Below are 16,648 nucleotides of genomic sequence, written 5' to 3' on the forward strand. Positions count from 1 at the left end.
CACAGATGGAAATATTCAACACCAATCACTATGGTTGTTGAAGCTGAATTTGCTACATTTTGCTGAGATTGATAAATTGATTTCTTCGATCAGAGAAAAGACATCTATATTTATTGGTGATTGGAAGCCTTTCATTGAAAGCCTTTTTGCACATAAATGAACTTGCAATTTATGGGTTTAATGATTAGACTGGATAGATTATAAAAAGAATAATAGGATGTAACTTTAACAATGGAAGTTAAAATATATTTGTACTTATAACTGCTGTGAAGAATATCAGAAGCCACATCTTATATCTTTTTTGTTTTTTTTCCCTCTTTCTTTTCTTGCACAAATTAGCCTTATTTAGATCAAAGTTTGTAGCTATTAGAAATGCTCTGAAACATTGACTACATGGAAATTAGAAATTTCATTCATTTCAATTCTATTAAATTTCTACTTTCTGAGCTATAGGGATGTAGAATTAAAAGGTGCATTGCATATAAAACTTATATTAACTCTATTCTAAAAGCCAAAGTGATTTGCTGATGCTTTGTATATGAACCATAAACTATAGCCTAGGACAAAAAGAAAAAAATATCCCAAACCAATACAGGAATTTAACTGACATCTTCTGTCCTGTCAGCCTCTCTTCTATCTGCTTTTTTTATAAGTATTTATGGTGATGTCACAAAGATATAATCAAAGATCACTTGAAAAAAAATTATTGTGCTTCTCAAGATGTGAAATTTCAAGTGAATGAATATGATCACATTCTCACAAAGTACAGCATCCTCATTTTGTTATTGAAGCTAGATAACTTTTATTGCAGCCTGACCTCCAGATGCTTGGTGCCTGTATAGGCCAATATGAAGTGGCCAGGACTGGAAGGTCACCTCTGGAAAGAGACTGGGAAAAGCCTGCTACATTTAAAATATTTGGGTGGGGTTTTTTTCTTTGCAAAACTTGAAAAGCTATCAAGGCAGAACATTCTCTTAGCTTAGGCATTCTTGCTTGGAGTTGGAAAAAAAAACAACCCACTGAAACCATGCATAATACCAAATAGTATTTTACCTCAGAAATGAAGTTCACTGTTGTTTTGGCAGGCCAGTGTTATGATGGTTGTGAAATGAGTCCCATCCATTAGTCGTCTTGGGTTCAAAATATGTTGGGTACTTTGTCTTCACAAAATTACAAGGTATCTGACAACTATTCTCTTAATTCTTTGATCCAGAAGTCTTTGGAGACATTAGGAGTTTTGAGTGTCGAGCACTGTCAGAAACTGGCCACCATCTTGTGGAATGACCATTTAAAAACCCATGTTCTAAAAGTCAAATTAATATGGTAATTGCTCACTGTTCACCGTTCTAGCTTACCTTTTGGATGGTGAGGTACATTTCCTGACAAGCGTGGAGGTACACCCTCCTTATATTTTTATTTTCTAATTATATTCATGAAATTTAAGTAAGATTCATGGCAGCTCTACTATTTTAAAAAATTAAGGGAATAAACAAAATCAAGTCAGGGGCTCCAACTGATACCAAGATAGATAAGTGTCTCTGGATTTATTGTTTCCTAGAGGCACTTTATAATTTAATACTGCTTTAATAGGTCTTGAGGAAGATAACAAAAATGAACTTACTCTTCTTCCCATATAAAAGCCAAATGCCAAGACCACAATATATTATGTTGAATTTTGTATGTTTTGTTCAAACCCTTAAGCTATGAAAGAAACATTTCACATGATCTCTGCTTATGACTGTCAGACAGTATTTAAAGAGAAATATATTAGACTTCTTTGCCTTTTTTTTCAAGCGCAGTTTCTGCTATCTATCATACTCTGATATACTAGTTATAGGCATATTTTATAATCTGCAGCTTTTGCAAGTGACATGGATTTCTTGGGCCAAGTGTGTTGTTGCTGTTATCACGATGAAGATGAATTAGAGAAGAATTCATTGATCACTGGGTATGTACTTTAGCATTTCATAACATGATTGCAATTGTACACATTTGCATAATTCATATAAAAATCTTTTCCTTTGAAAGTAATACTGGAAAGTTGAGTGTTTAGATCCATCTCCCAAGAGTCTTCTAGTATTGTCCATTCTATTGCTTGTTCCACTTGTTTTCTGTCACTCCTCTCTAATTCCAATAGAAGGACAACTTTTGATTTCCTTCCCTATATTATTTATCAATAGTTTCTGCCTGTAAATCTGGCAGGGTTGGATGTGCTCTGAGTACATTCATGAAGAGGGTCACCTAGTGTGGCCTCAGAAGCACGACTTGTGTGTTATGGTGCCTTCTTTATGGAATGGCCTCTACCTATAGATAGGATGGCCCCGACCCTGTTGGCCTTCAGGCACTGGGGCCAGGATTTGATAGATTTGACACCTGGTGGATGATGAATGGATGGAAGTTTTTATTGAGACCTCAGCATAGTTTATTGCATTGAATGATTTATAATGTTATTATGTTTTTATTTTGTTTGCTGCCCAGAGTTCCTTTGGGAGATGGGCTACTATATACGTTTGTTTAATAAATAAAAGCAATATTTCTGCAGCCTTGGGGATGTTTGTTTATCTCTTCTGAAGCTATCTCTGGGTTTAGATGCTGCCGTTTGGGTTGCATAAAGTAATGGCTTGTTATTAGTATAAATAGGACAGCATCTGTGAGTGCTTTTACTTAGCTTCAAGGCAGATTTCTCCTGTTCCTGCTTTCAACAGGATCTGATCTCTTAATCTCTTGAAATTAATTTCATTAAGGTGGCATGTCCAATGTCAAAATATTTTGCTTCATTCTGTATTTGTAAGTTGAATCTAAGTGTTCTTCTTTAATTGTAATCGTAATTTCTTCTAGTTTCCTCTAGTGTCCAACCTTCAAAGTCCTATTCTATCTTTAAAAAAAAAAAATTCAAAGATGTCAGGCTTAGCCAAAGAGCAATCAAAGTTCATTTCTTTATTTGATTACATATTCAATCTTGCCAGACTAACCCTATACTACCCTAACCTAATAGATTACCCTGGAAATTTTAGGAGTATTATCCTAAACCTTGTCCTCTTCCCATGACCCAGTTTTGGGCTGTGTTTGTTCTTACCTCGCACCCCTCCTTGGAATGTGCTCCCTCCTTCCAGGGAGCCCTACTGAGTTAAAAAACATTTTTCAGTGGGAAGCATTCTTATGCAATAGTAAATAATTAATTACAAAATTTTAAAGAAAGTTTGTAATTTTCCAAAATTAAAGTTCTAATCACCTATTTGCTGTTTATTCTAAAATAAAAAATAAAATTGTATTTAAACTTCTTTCACTAACAATTGAAGGAAAGTCATTCAATGTTTTCAGATTTGTTGATCCAAAGCTTCCTAATAGTTGAAAAACAGTTAACAAGCAATTTTCAAAAGTGATTAGAAAAGAAAGTATGTAAACCCTGCATCCTTTTGAAGGTGCTGACCATGATTTGAGCAACCTGGCTATTCCTTCTTCTCCCAGAGCTCTAAACCAGGTAGAGACAGTTGTCTTGTCGTCTCCTCATGAGGAACTGCTGTCTGGAGCACTTGTGGGCAATCTCAAATTCCCTCCTAGTCTGTTTTCAGACTTGTTGCCCTGGCTGAGGAATTCTGGGATCCGATATATATCTAAGTTGCCAAGTTTGAAAAATACTGCTCCAGAGGAATGGTGATGGATTCTCTAGCAAGTGTGAAGCTACACAGTCTGTGAATCACAATTCAGTAGCCATGTCTGAGCCTCAATTCCCAGACAGTTTTGAATATACAGTGAGGGGGAAAATTATTTGATCCCCTGCTGATTTTGTACATTTGCCACTAACAAAGAAATGATCAGTCTATAATTTTAATTGTAGGTTTATTTCAACAGTGAGAGACAGAATAATAACAACAAAAAATCTAGAAAAACGCATTTCAAAAAAGTTATAGATTTGCATTTTAATGAATGAAATAAGTATTTGATCCCTTCACAAAACATGATTTAGTACTTGATGGCAAAACCCTTGTTGGCAATCACAGGTCAGACGTTTCTTGTAGTTGGCCACCACACATCTCAGGAGGGATTTTGTCCCACTCCTCTTTGCAGATCCTCTCTTCAAGTCAAGGTTTCAAGGCTGACGTTTGGCAGCTCAAACCTTCAGCGCTCTCCACAGATTTTCTATGGGATTAAGGTCTGGAGACTGGCTAGACCACTCCAGGACCTTAATGTGCTTCTTCTTGAGCCACTCCTTTGTTGCCTTGGCTGTGTTTTGTGAGTCATTGTCATACTCACACATACCCATATTGTCATACCTATCCACGACCCATTTTCAATGCCCTGGTTGAGGGAAGGAGGTTCTCACCCAAGATTTGATGGTACATGGCCCCGTCCATCGTCCCTTTGATGCTGTGAAGTTGTCCTGTCCCCTTAGCAGAAAAACACCCCCAAAGCATGTTTCCACCTCCATGATGGAATGGTGTTCTTGGGGTCATAGGCAGCATTCCTCCTCCTCCAAACATGGCGAGTTGAGTTGATACCAACACTTTCACCCAGTTTTCCTCTGAATCATTCAGATGTTCATTGGCAAACTTCAGATGGACCTGTACATGTGCTTTTTTGAGCAGGGGGACCTTGTGGGTGCTGCAGGATTTCAGTCCTTCATGGTGGTGACTATGGTCCCACTAGCCTTGAGATCACTGACAAGATTCTCCCCATGTAGTTCTGGGCTGATTCCTTACTGTTTTCATGATCATTGAAACTCCACGAGGTGAGATCTTGCATGGAGCCCCAGACTGAGGGAGATTCACAGTTATTTTATGTTTCTTCCATTTGCGAATAATCGCACCAACTGTTTTCACCATCTCACCAGCTGCTTGGTGCTAGTCTTGTAACCCATTCAAGACTTGTGTAGGACTACAATCATGTCCCTGACATCCTTGGACAGCTCTTTGGTCCTGGCCATGGTGGAGAGTTTGGAATCTGATTGATTGCTAGTGTGGACAGATGTCTCTTATACAGGTAACAAGCTGAGATTAGGAGCACTTCCTTTAAGAGAATGCTCCTAATTGCAGCTTGTTACCTGTATAAAAGACTCCTGGGAGCCAGAAATCTTGCTGATTGTATAAAAGGCACCTGGGAGCCAGAAATCTTGCTGATTGATAGGGGATCAAATACTTTACTCATTAAAATGCAAATCAATTTATAACTTTTTTGAAATTTGTTTTTCTGGATTTTTTTGTTGTTATTCTGTCTCTTACTGTTAAAATAAACCTACCATTAAAATTATAGACTGATCATTTCTTTGTCAGTGGGTAACTGTAAAACATCAGCAGGGGATCAAATAATTTTTTTCCTCACTACATATATCTGAACACACAAAGCCCTCCTGGAAAGTCTGTGCAAGGCTGTAGCCTTTAAATATTTTGGATGAGATAAATGATATACCATGGAATAGGCTAGGCTAGTGTCTCTAGAACTCCATTATAACCTATTGCTATGGATTCCCCTCACACTGCCATTTAAAACAAAACCTTCAAGCTTTTCCATTTTCTGTTGCATTTAAAACAAAACCTTCAATATTTTCCATTTTCTGTTACAGTGACACATTTCAGTATTTCAATAAGTTACAGAAATGGCGGCAGTCAGAGGCAGCTAACTTGTGGAATGAACCAGCAGACTCTGCTCATGTGGAGCGAGGAGATGATCATGAGCTTCACAAGCTGCTAGAGAAAAGGTCAAAAATGCGCCGTGGGTCAGAGGTAAGTTGCCCACACAGTTGGAGCTCTTTCTTTCATATGGAGCTGAATTTCATGATGTGGAATTCAGCCACATGTAGCTTGATATATAGGCAGATATAGTGAGTAGTTTCTTGTGTTGTTTCCTCTGTATGAAAGTGGTGAAGTGTGTGTCAAGAATGCTCATAAACAAGAATGCTATTGCTGCCTTGAGCCAAGAAAATAAAGTGATGTAAATGTATAAATTGGTCTTTTTAAGGTTATTCTGAGAATGCTTGTGGCTACATCTAGTTATGGCTAGGTTTGCCATGTTGTCATTCCATGAACTGCTTTTCCCATGACTTCTAGAGCTCATAAATATTAGAAATGTGATTTTGATTATTCCTCATCCTCAGGGCACTGAAACTAGCTAAATAACATGATGCTGTGCAGAAGGGACTGGAGGGGGGTATTCAAAATTTTCTACCAAATGGCCATGATTTCACCTGAGAATTGCAACTTTACCTAAACAGACAAGTATTTTCTCCTAAAATAGGATATAAAAATAATAAACCAAGCTCAAGATGCATTGCAGTTTAAAATGGTCCAGACAGATCTGGGCTATGGAGGTCTCATTGCAAGGGTGTCTGGAGGAAGTGGTGTGTGTGTGTGTAAATAAAAAAAGATGTTGATCACAGCCATGTAATCCAAGCATGTGTTATATGATTGTGGCTAACATCTTGATCTTTATGATTTCCCTGTGGACTTGGTACTTGATGGCTTTTATTGCTGCAAGCCATATGCTACTAGCAAAACAATCAGGTAGATGGAAGGAGAATGGAAAAAATCTAACCTTTGCTTGACAAAACATCATCAAAAAGAGATAATGATGTCTCTGAAATCTGGATTCATTGTTTAACTGCCATTCTCTTTCTGGGTCTCCTGGTTCACAATTTCAGTACTGACTTCTGAAATCCTGCATAGTTTAGGAGCAGAGTATCTCAAGAAACACATTATGTTTCAATGTGGTTGCTTTTGTCATCTTTGGAGGCACTTCTCCAGAGGTCTCCAACAAATGGAGAAAAGTGGGTAGCTACAAGGAACAGGTTCTTTGGAGTGACAGGTCCCCCTTGCATTCTGTGGAAGGAAAGTAAAGAAGAGGATGGTCAGCACCAAAATGGATGGATTCAATAATAGTGGTGCTGAGTGCACTATTGGAAGACCTGAAAGACAAGGTGAGGGACAGATCATCATGGAGAAAGTCTATTTATGTAGTCACTAAGAGTCATCAATAACTTGATGGCATGTAATAATCAATTGATTGTATTTTTGTTATTTCTTTAAAGAGTAGGTCTAACAATTGTGGTTGAACCAGAAAAATTCAATTATTGTGTGGATTAGAAGTAAAAGTATTATTGCTGCTCATACCAATCATTTATTCCTTTTTCCTATACAAATAAGTATAACGATTAATTGTAACCACAATCCTTAAATAAGGGGAGCAGAGATCTTATCTGAGTACAACACATTTGTATCTAAGTGCACATGCATGCCCAAAGCCATTATTTAAAGTTGGAACTTCAGTGGCATCTCCTTATGTACCCACCTAATTCCACTCTATTTTTTCTGTTAAAGATAGTTTTCATGAAGAAAAAGAAAAACTTGATATACTGCAAAACAACACTAGTCTCCAGAATAATCCTAATTCCAGAAAGTCTTCAGATTATATATAGATCCAAAACTATTCTTAAATGAATAAAAATAGAAAATTACTCTAGCCCAATGCTTACTTTGTATGTGTGTATCTTGGAGACTTAAGAGGGTTGTAAGAATCAACTTCACTGGTTAACTTTCACTGGTGTTTCCTAACGGGGTTCAATCATTGTGGTAGCCATGTTGTGAATGGATATACACCCTACACAACAATTAATTTTGATTGTGCATAATCTATTCTCAAAATATTAATGTGTCCTCTGGTTCCACAAGGTTGGAGATCTCTGTTTTCATGCCTCTGTAAAATCTAGCTGCTTGCACAGACATGCCTTGCCCTCTATAAGAGCATGTATTTTGCTGATCTGTATAGCTTGGGGGTTCTTTTTTTTCCTGTTCTCCTTATTCTGATAAAGGGATACCGACGTTTGAGCTTTGACATCATTGCCCATCGACAGATCCGTCGAAAGGTAAAGGATAGATGGAAACATATCTTAGAAGTCTTAGGTAAGTGTGTTGGTAATGAACATTTTCCTGGTTAGAGTTATCGCTGTCATTAATTTATTTAACTATTGTATAATCTTTTATTCTAAAGGAAAATTTAAAAAGTATAGGCAGGACCTCAGATACTGTTTCTGTTGTTTCAGATTTAAATATAAAATATCAGTAAGAATAAAATAAACGTTGTTTTTTCATTGGCTGAGATATTGTGGGATGTTAACTAATATCATCAAGTATAGTTTGATGCAAAGAATTAAATCTGCCATTGTCTATTGAAAATAATTGTCAATTGGTTGACTGCAATTCTGACAAATAAAAAGAAAAAAGTATCTATGGAAAGAAGGCTTCTATGTAGAGCTTTAATCCAACAAAAGTTATTAAAAAATCTAGAGAATTAAATAGAATATATGGAATTTGCCCTTATTATATAGTATTGCAAGGTCTAGTAAACTCAGATAATTGAAACAGCAATTTTCAAAATATTCCAGACCTCAAAATCTGTTAGTTAAAAAAAATCTTGGAATTCCTGATCAACACTCAGAACAATAGTGATTCAAAAATGATTATCTTTAAGCAAACTTTATCTGTCTGTCTGCCTATCTCTTTCTCTGTGTGTGTGTGTTAAACTGATATAAAAGAACAATGATTAAGCTGGTATTAGGCCTGGTGGAGGGGGACGATTCTCCTGCTTCTCAGATGCTAAATTTGGGCTGCCTGACCAGGAATTTACTGTAGAATTTCCCTCTATTGCCTTGAACCTGTGTCTTTTTTGAAATCAGGCTTGGCCCCTGGCAACTGTCTGGACTAGTCTCTTCAGTCTTCTAGGCAATGTCTTTCATAAATGGTTTCCCATTGCCCTCTTCCTATGGCTGAAAGAAATGACTGGACCAAAGTCAGCAAGCAGGTTTCATGCTTAAGACTGGACAAGAACTCATAGTTTTCTGATGCTTTTGTTGCCTAATGCTTTAACCACTACATAAAAATGGCTCTCCCATTGAATTTAGAGGGATCCATGCTTCGGTATCTTCATTCTTGGGTTCTGTAAGACTTCGTACAAGTGGAAGATGGAATTGCAGAAATTTCAGCTACACAGGGCTATAAGATTATATCCTGGGACTAGTCTAGACACTTTCTACCAGTGCTTTTCACTTGCGCTTTCACTGAGCAACATGGCACTGGAATTCTAAGATAGAGCATTTTTGGGACCTTTTCAAATTACAAAAGCCATGCACCACACCCTTCCATCATCTCCCTGGATTAAGGAAGGACATTGAAAACTATTTTTGATTTCAATACATATGGGAGGATGGCAGATATCATTTTTGGTGCAACTGATGTTCTAATGTTTTCCCTTGCTGTATACTGTACCTGTCTGAACTTTAAGATTATTTTCTGTAACTTGTTTTATGGTAGTTAAAGCTAGATGATTATTGTGCTGTACAAAGGCTTTTTCTTTTGTAGCATATTGATTACAGAGGATCCCTTGGTGTCAGATAAAAGCTTTTTATATGTTTCAGGATGACTAAATAGTAATTTGAAATTTGGTGAAATATCTTTGCATATTTGTTTGAAGGTGTATTTTCATATTGACTTCTCTGACAGTACATATAATTACAATAGAGGAAGATCATTTAGTGAATTGCTATGAATGAAATACGGGGGTTAATAATATTTCCCAATATAGGGTTCAAAGCTGAAACAGATGGCCTACTCACTGTAACTTCCTGTACTTCTTATGAATCTCTCCACAATCCTCAAGAGGCCCGCAGACTCCACACTACCCTGGCTGAACAGACATCAATTTTTGGTCATCATGATGGTGGTCCACCAGAGAGATATCTCTTTGTCCTGGTGAGTAGGGAGAAAACTATAGAAAATATGCTATCTCTACAGTGCCATGTTAAAAGAAGCTCTGGATATTATTCACAGCATCATGGAAACTATTTTGGAGGATGAGAACAACAGCTGCATCTCTCCTAATTAATTGAAATTTGATGTAGGTCTTCCCACAATGGTTAACCTAATGTGGAGCAGATGTAAGTTGATTCGTTCTAATGTACTTTGTGGTTCAAAGCCTGGAAAAAAAAATATTTTGAAAGGTAGTCTGAGGCAAAAGCAGTCCATTTTAAAGTGGACAAGTGTTAGAAGACGTTTGAGGCAACTTTAACAAGAATTACTATTCTGTCACCCCGAGAAGGTCATATGAACAGCAGTAAGAATTAATCCTTAAGCTATCATCAACATAACTGAAATCATTTGTGGAACACACATTATAATCTATACCATACCATATATATCATCATATATCATATAATATCATTATATTATATCACATTATATCATATATATTTATAAAAGGTTAATGCAAAATATAAGAAGAGAAATCTCAGGGTCTTAATTTAGGTACCCTTTTTGATAGAAAAAGAAAGCAATGAGATATCAAAAGGAAGAAAGAGGCAAATATCGGGTGGTGGGACTGAGAGGAATTCTGTTTGCAGCTGCCATTGTCCTGCTTTCAGGATGCTGAGATAGACAAGAGATGTTTCTGAGCAGGCCAAAAAAACCAAGATGGTGGCCATGACCTACAATTGAAGCCCCGTCCCTTTTTAAATATACATTGCCTGTGCAACTGTTAGCCTGCAAGGCCATTCTGACAGGAAGCCGGACTAGGAGTACTAGCTCTATCATTATTGTAAGGTTACATTAACAGAATCTGGCAAGTATGAAAGTATTTCTCCCTCCTTTCCTTTTACTCTCCAGAAAACTAAGAATGGTTCCTTCTGAAACATTTCCACACGCTCCCTCCTTCTGTGGGGTTGATACATCTTTTACATACCAGTTGTCCAGTCTGTAACTCTCCCTTCTGTCTCACAAGATCATTCCCACATATCCTTACAGCAACACACATAAAAAGGAGCAGGTGTTTGACAATATCATCCTCCAATGAGAATAAGATCCTCTATCTTGACCTTTTTGATGCCTTTCCACAGGCACCCCTGGCTTTAGCCACCAGATACATGCTTCAAAACTACGGATGACAAAGACAGAGCAGCAAAGAGTTTTTCTAGATCTCTTTGCTGCCATCTAGTAGCAGGAAGTGAGCATTATTTGATGGGGAGGACAAATCCTTTATTTTCCAACAATGCCAATGAAATAGTTGTCTTGGTTGCGCTGTTCCTAACAAGCCATACAGGGAGAGAATTGAGAAGTTGCTAGAAATAGGGCTGTGGCTGCTTGAAGCAGAAGCCCAGAAAAAATTCTTAAAAATTCTCCAAAGCCTTGTCTGGTTCTCCCTAGACCAGGGGTCTTCAAACTTGGCTCTTTTATGACTTGTGGACTTCAACTCCCAGAATTCCTCAGCCAGCGTGCCTGGCTGAGGAATTCTGGGAGTTGAAGTCCACAAGTCATAAAAGAGCCAAGTTTGAAGACCCCTGCCCTAGACAATTCATTGATAAGGTATCTGTCTTGTGAGGCCTGAATGTGGACCTCCAGAAAAGGAGGGAAAGAATATTTTCTGCTCAGTTTCATTCCAATATCCTCTCTTTCTCTCTCTTACAAAATGTGGATCTGTCATTTCGATCTTTGCAAATGTAATAATACATTTTTATGTCAATGAAAAAATCACCTTAATTGAACTGATTTTATTGTTTGTTTGTCATTGTGCTTTTATTGTATTAACCGATAATAAGTTTGCTCTCAATCCCTCCCTCAACTTCTGCTGATAACTAGGCCACATTTTAAAATCAAAAGCTATCTCCTTCAATATATTACAAAATAAAATTTAAATGGAATTTAATTTTCTTAGACTTGCACCAGGAAAGATTTTGAATTTTCTAGATTCCAAAATGAATTCCTTTAAGCATTTTTTGTTCCCCACTCACACCAAAAATGTGGAGGAAACAAAATCAAATAATGAAAACTGGCAAAACTAATACTACATTTAACAAATAGTTTGAGAGACCTATCACTCCAGAACTACTTCAAAAATCTTTATCTCCTTTTGTACAATATTTTCATACTTGCTATACCTCACAGTTTTATAAGATGGAAATGTAATGTAATCTATGATTTACTGCTAATAGGAATTTTTGTGATTTGATTCATTTCTTATCATATTTCTAATGTATTTTTTCACCTTCCCTGTATTTCCATTATATTCTAATTTCAGGACCGGCTTATTCTTCTTGATGTGGGAGATGATTTTCTGTCAGCTGCACGTCACTTTTATCCTGCAAAGGAAGAAGAAGACAATATGTCTTCCAGTGATGGAGACCCATCTACTCCTGGTCCCATCTTAGTACAATTAAATAATGAAACTCAAAAAGAGGCTGAAGTAGAAGAGGGGGAGGAATTAAATGAGAACTATACATATTTTGGAGGGGCAAAAGGAGGAAATTGAAGAATCTGAGGAAAGTACCATGAAGAGAAACAAACTCAAATCATTTAGTACAGACCTATGAAGGCTTAAAACAGGGATTCTCAACTTTCATTTCTTAAATTCCATCAATTATCGTAAGAATTAGGACCCACATTATACAAAATAAAAAACCCCATGTACTGATAATAGCTATATATTTACAAGTAATCCATTACTAAGTTTATCATGTACAGTCAGTTTTAAAGACTTGAAATTTCAATTAGTTATTCTGTATCCCATATAGAGTGCTTCTGAATCCCATTGATGCCATTATTGAATCTAGGTAACTACATTATGGACTTTTTAAAAAGTCCTTTTTCATATAATAAACTTACATTTCCTCATTTCCCATTTTCTTTTTATTATTATAGCATCTTCTAACATAATCTTTGAAATGTATACTATAAGTAAGTCACTGTCCCTTCTAAATGATAAAAGTAGGAAGTGGTAAACATTTGGGGATAAATAATGAAGCAGAATTATCTTTTTTTCTCTATAACAGTGATGGCGAATTTTTTAGAGACCAAGTGCCCAAAAACCCACCCTGGCCCACCCACTCTGCCACCCACCTCACCCCTGGCCCACCCACAAATCACCCACAGCCTCCATGGCCCACCACAGATCACCCAGGCAGCCCTGCAGCACCATGGTGGCCACACCCTCTGCCCGCACCCCGCAGCATCATCTGTGCACGATGGGGCGCAAGGGCAGAGTCTTGTCCCTGCTGCCCGGCTGCCATGTGCTTGGCTATGGTGCTCTGCGCGGGCCGTGCCCGGGGCCAACTCTCCAGGGATGCTGCTGCTGAGGAGGGGGCCACAGGGGGAGGCGGGGCTGGGGGGAGGGCACTTGTGCCCACAGAGAGGGCTCTGAGTGCCACCTCTGGCACGCGTGCTATAGGTTCGCCACCACTGCTCTATAATTTAATGTCCCCACACTGTCCTTTGCTACTGTTGGCTGATACTTTATTTTGCATTGTTTTCTACAAGACTCAGAGTCATTTTATGCCAGGTGCAAGAAATGACCCAAGGAGCTGATCAGAGTGGTATGTTTATTGCAGCTTGTTTATAATCTAGCCAGACTAAAGCGCTCACCACACAACCACTAGATAAACACTTTAAAGTTTTAGGGAGGATCTCCTTTCAGCTGCTTCCTTCCCATCAACTCATCTCTAAATTCCATCGTATTTTACTTTTCATTTGTGGTTATGAGAATAAGAAATGTTAAACTCTCCAAAGATACCAATCACATCACCCATCCTTCTGCCCACCTTAAGAGTTTTTTATCCCAAAGATGCTTTTTTCCTGAAGCAAGTGGACTTTCTTGTTTTTCTTTGAAGACGTTTCACTTCTCATTCAAGAACTTTCTTCAGATCTAACTGAATGGTGGAGCTGAAGAAGCTTCTTGGATGAGAAGCAAAACGCCTTCAAAGAAAAACAAGAAAGTCCAGTTGCCTCAGGAAAAAAGCATCTTTGGGATAACTATGACCAGGATGACTGAGAATCTCCATAGATACTTAAGAGTTTCTTGTATAACACAACAATATTTCATCTGCATGCAAGAATGGCTTCAGATACCATGCTAAGCCATGATTTAATTAACTATGGTTTATTGAACAAATCAAAATTTCCTTATTCTAATTGATTTGGCTTTGCCTCTCACTGTATAAGTGGATATAAGCCTATGGTCTTAAGAGGCCATTTCCTAAAAAAATGAAATCTCTCCTGGAAAGTGTTGCCCAACCTAGTTTAGCATAGATGTGAGCCTGGACAATTGTGCTTTGTTAAACAAACCATCACAGAGCAGAGAGTGCAAAACCACCAAGCACTGACTTTGGTGGCAGTTCATAGTTTTCATTCTATGGATCTTCATCATGGCACCTCTTTAGCCAGAGGGATCTGACTTTATAGTTCTGTCACCAACTATAAAACTGACTACTATATTTTCAAAATTGGGGTGGGTCATGCAAGAGAAGCCAAGGCTAGAAGGTGCTGTATATTCTCATGGGAACAATCTTATGTGATTTAGCCTGTATTTATTTACATATGCTAAAATTCAAGGCCTTCGCTTCTATGCATTTCTATTACGTATATTTTTAATAATACATTTCTTCTTATTAGTTTTTAAAAGGCATTATGCACAGTAATGCCTGATGACGTTCAGAAACCAGATACAGGATTTCTGGGTTCTGCATGATATCCTCACCTTCTCCTTTTCATAAATAATAAAATACATAGTTCAAAGTATGCTTGCCAGCTTACTTCCATTGAATTCCATTTCTTTCAGGCAGTATCTGGAATACTTTGAGTGCTGAAATATATTCAGTTACATTCATCTTTGCAAATTTGGTGATTGTTATTTTGCGGTTAGGATGCATAGGTTCCTGAGTATGGATTTTGACTGTAAGGATCCAAATATAAGGATTTTTATTAGCTTTGGCAACAAGATTATTATACATATAAAGATGGAAGAGTATTGAAATTCCCACAAGGGAGGAATGGATCATAAAACTCGCAGAAGTAGCAGAAATGGCAAAACTGATTTGTTGGTCAGGGAGATAACAATGTTTTTTTAATAGACTGGAAACCATTTATGGTTTTTGCTAAAAGAAAAGAAAGTGAGATAATGATCTATGGATTTAATGATTGAAAAATATGAATATATAATATGGGTTTGAATGGATTTCTGGAAGAGATAAGAGGATGTGGAGATGATGGATTTGTCAATATCCATTTAAAAGAAGTTCGGAAGTCATTTTTTTAAATAACTTTTCTTTTTTTGAACCTTTTTTTTTTCTTTTCTATCTCTTTTTAGATGTTTTTTGCTTGATGCAAAATTCTGAATAAATACATTTTTATAAAGCATTTTTGTTAAGTTTAAGTACATTTCTAATGGAAAATTACCTTTGACCTCCAGTAGGTTAAAAAAATATATTAGCTCAAAAATGAATTCAGATGACGAAACACTGACTAAATAGAAGATGAGTCTTATATACAATACTTAGGTCATTTGTTTTTATAGGTGCTGAATAAAATCTACAAAATGTCTCAGTTGAGTTGATTTGCAGGCTATGAACAGCACGGCACAGAACAGTGTGTATGTGAAACAAGGGAATGATGAGGAACTTTAGTATACAATATAAACTTGACATACTTCTGAAATAGTATTTCTCTGTACTTTGAAAGATGGATCCATTTTCTTTTACTTGTTTTTGCCTAGCCATATTTTCTGCTTCCTGGACACCTGTCCTCCTCTCATCATGTCTTTCTTACACAATCTCTGTAAACAAATTGTCCCTGTCACACAAATGGAACTTGGAGACAGAATTGTGGCTGCTTTCACTAATCCTTCTGGCTCTGTAGCTAAATAGCAGAGCCTCTAGTTTCTCAGAGTAAAGTTTCAACTTTCGCTTCTTCTGTTTTCTCTCCCTACACTTTGTTCCCCTGTATTCCTCTTGCAAAAGCCCAGCAATCTGGTTCTTAAGGTCCAGATCATAGAGATCAAGCATCAACCAAAAGAGTGAGAATAAATTGAGGAAACTGTTGGGCTTATTTTTCCTATCACAAACTTCCATCCCTCCTCTCACTATCTATTCCATCAGCTGCCAGCTGCCAGCTGTCAACTAATACACACAGTTAACAAGTCTTTTATCCAGCTTGTTCTGAATGGCTTCTTCCTTCCTTATCAAGGGATTTGTGGTTTTGCACTTTCCCAACAATCTTGACCTCCTGCAAGGGATTGTGAGTATGTGGGTGAGGGTAATGGATATCAGCTGTTGAACTCAGGTTTCAAGAATCACACTTAGAGGGGAATCAAGTGGAGTAAACATCACTTGTATATATGACTGTCTGCTGCAATTGCTTTGAAATAGGCTGGTTTGTGCTCAATAGAAAGTTAAGGTTTTGCATAACGTGGGAATCTCTGCAAATCTAAGCTGAGCAGTGAGCTTCTGAGCTTTCCTTTTTTTTACTCTCAAGTGCTGGGACACGGGTGTCAAACTCGCCACGTAATGTGTCGTGACGTATTGTGACTTTTTTTGCATTGCCGGAGTTGGGGTGGATGTGGCCTCCGTATGATGCAACCGGTCCGCAGACCGACAGTTTGACACCCCTGTGCTAGGAGATGGAATAAAACAAAATTATTGATCTTTTATTTCATATGATTTAGAAATTGTGGCTTAAAACAGGGCTTTTCAACCTTTTCACTCATTGTACCACTTTTAGGATATGGCAATATCCGAGTACCACCAGTCGCCTAGTACAGGGCTTTTCAACCAGTGGTACGAGTACCACCTGTGGTACATTGGCACCTGGCAGGTGGTATGCGACCATCCTAGAAAAGTGGTAGT

The 16,648-nt window shown here is 37.5% G+C and overlaps 1 protein-coding gene across 1 annotated transcript; it reads left to right on the plus strand.

Annotated features, from left to right (window-relative positions):
* The first annotated feature begins 332 nt into the window (after positions 1–332).
* Positions 333–12,636, plus strand: MREG (melanoregulin). Its single transcript, XM_015832194.2, has 5 exons — positions 333–1,948; positions 5,561–5,720; positions 7,802–7,892; positions 9,571–9,737; positions 12,055–12,636. Exons 1-5 carry the CDS (start codon positions 1,872–1,874, stop codon positions 12,283–12,285), a joined length of 726 nt encoding a protein of 241 aa, XP_015687680.2. The 5' UTR covers positions 333–1,871; the 3' UTR covers positions 12,286–12,636.
* Positions 12,637–16,648: the final 4,012 nt, after the last annotated feature.

This window comes from Protobothrops mucrosquamatus, unplaced genomic scaffold (assembly GCF_001527695.2).
Source record: "Protobothrops mucrosquamatus isolate PMUCROS unplaced genomic scaffold, P.Mucros_1.0 scaffold1, whole genome shotgun sequence".
Taxonomy (NCBI): Eukaryota; Metazoa; Chordata; class Lepidosauria; order Squamata; family Viperidae; genus Protobothrops; species Protobothrops mucrosquamatus.

What these genes read in the sequence shown, in the direction of transcription:
- MREG (XM_015832194.2), top strand. Translation starts at nt 1,872, where the DNA reads ATGGATTTCTTGGGCCAAGTGTGTTGTTGCTGTTATCACGATGAAGAT. An exon ending in AAGAATTCATTGATCACTGG is followed by an intron (nt 1,949 to 5,560) that starts GTATGTACTTTA and finishes TTTCTGTTACAG; the next exon opens with TGACACATTTCAGTATTTCA. An exon ending in AGAGATATCTCTTTGTCCTG is followed by an intron (nt 9,738 to 12,054) that starts GTGAGTAGGGAG and finishes TTCTAATTTCAG; the next exon opens with GACCGGCTTATTCTTCTTGA.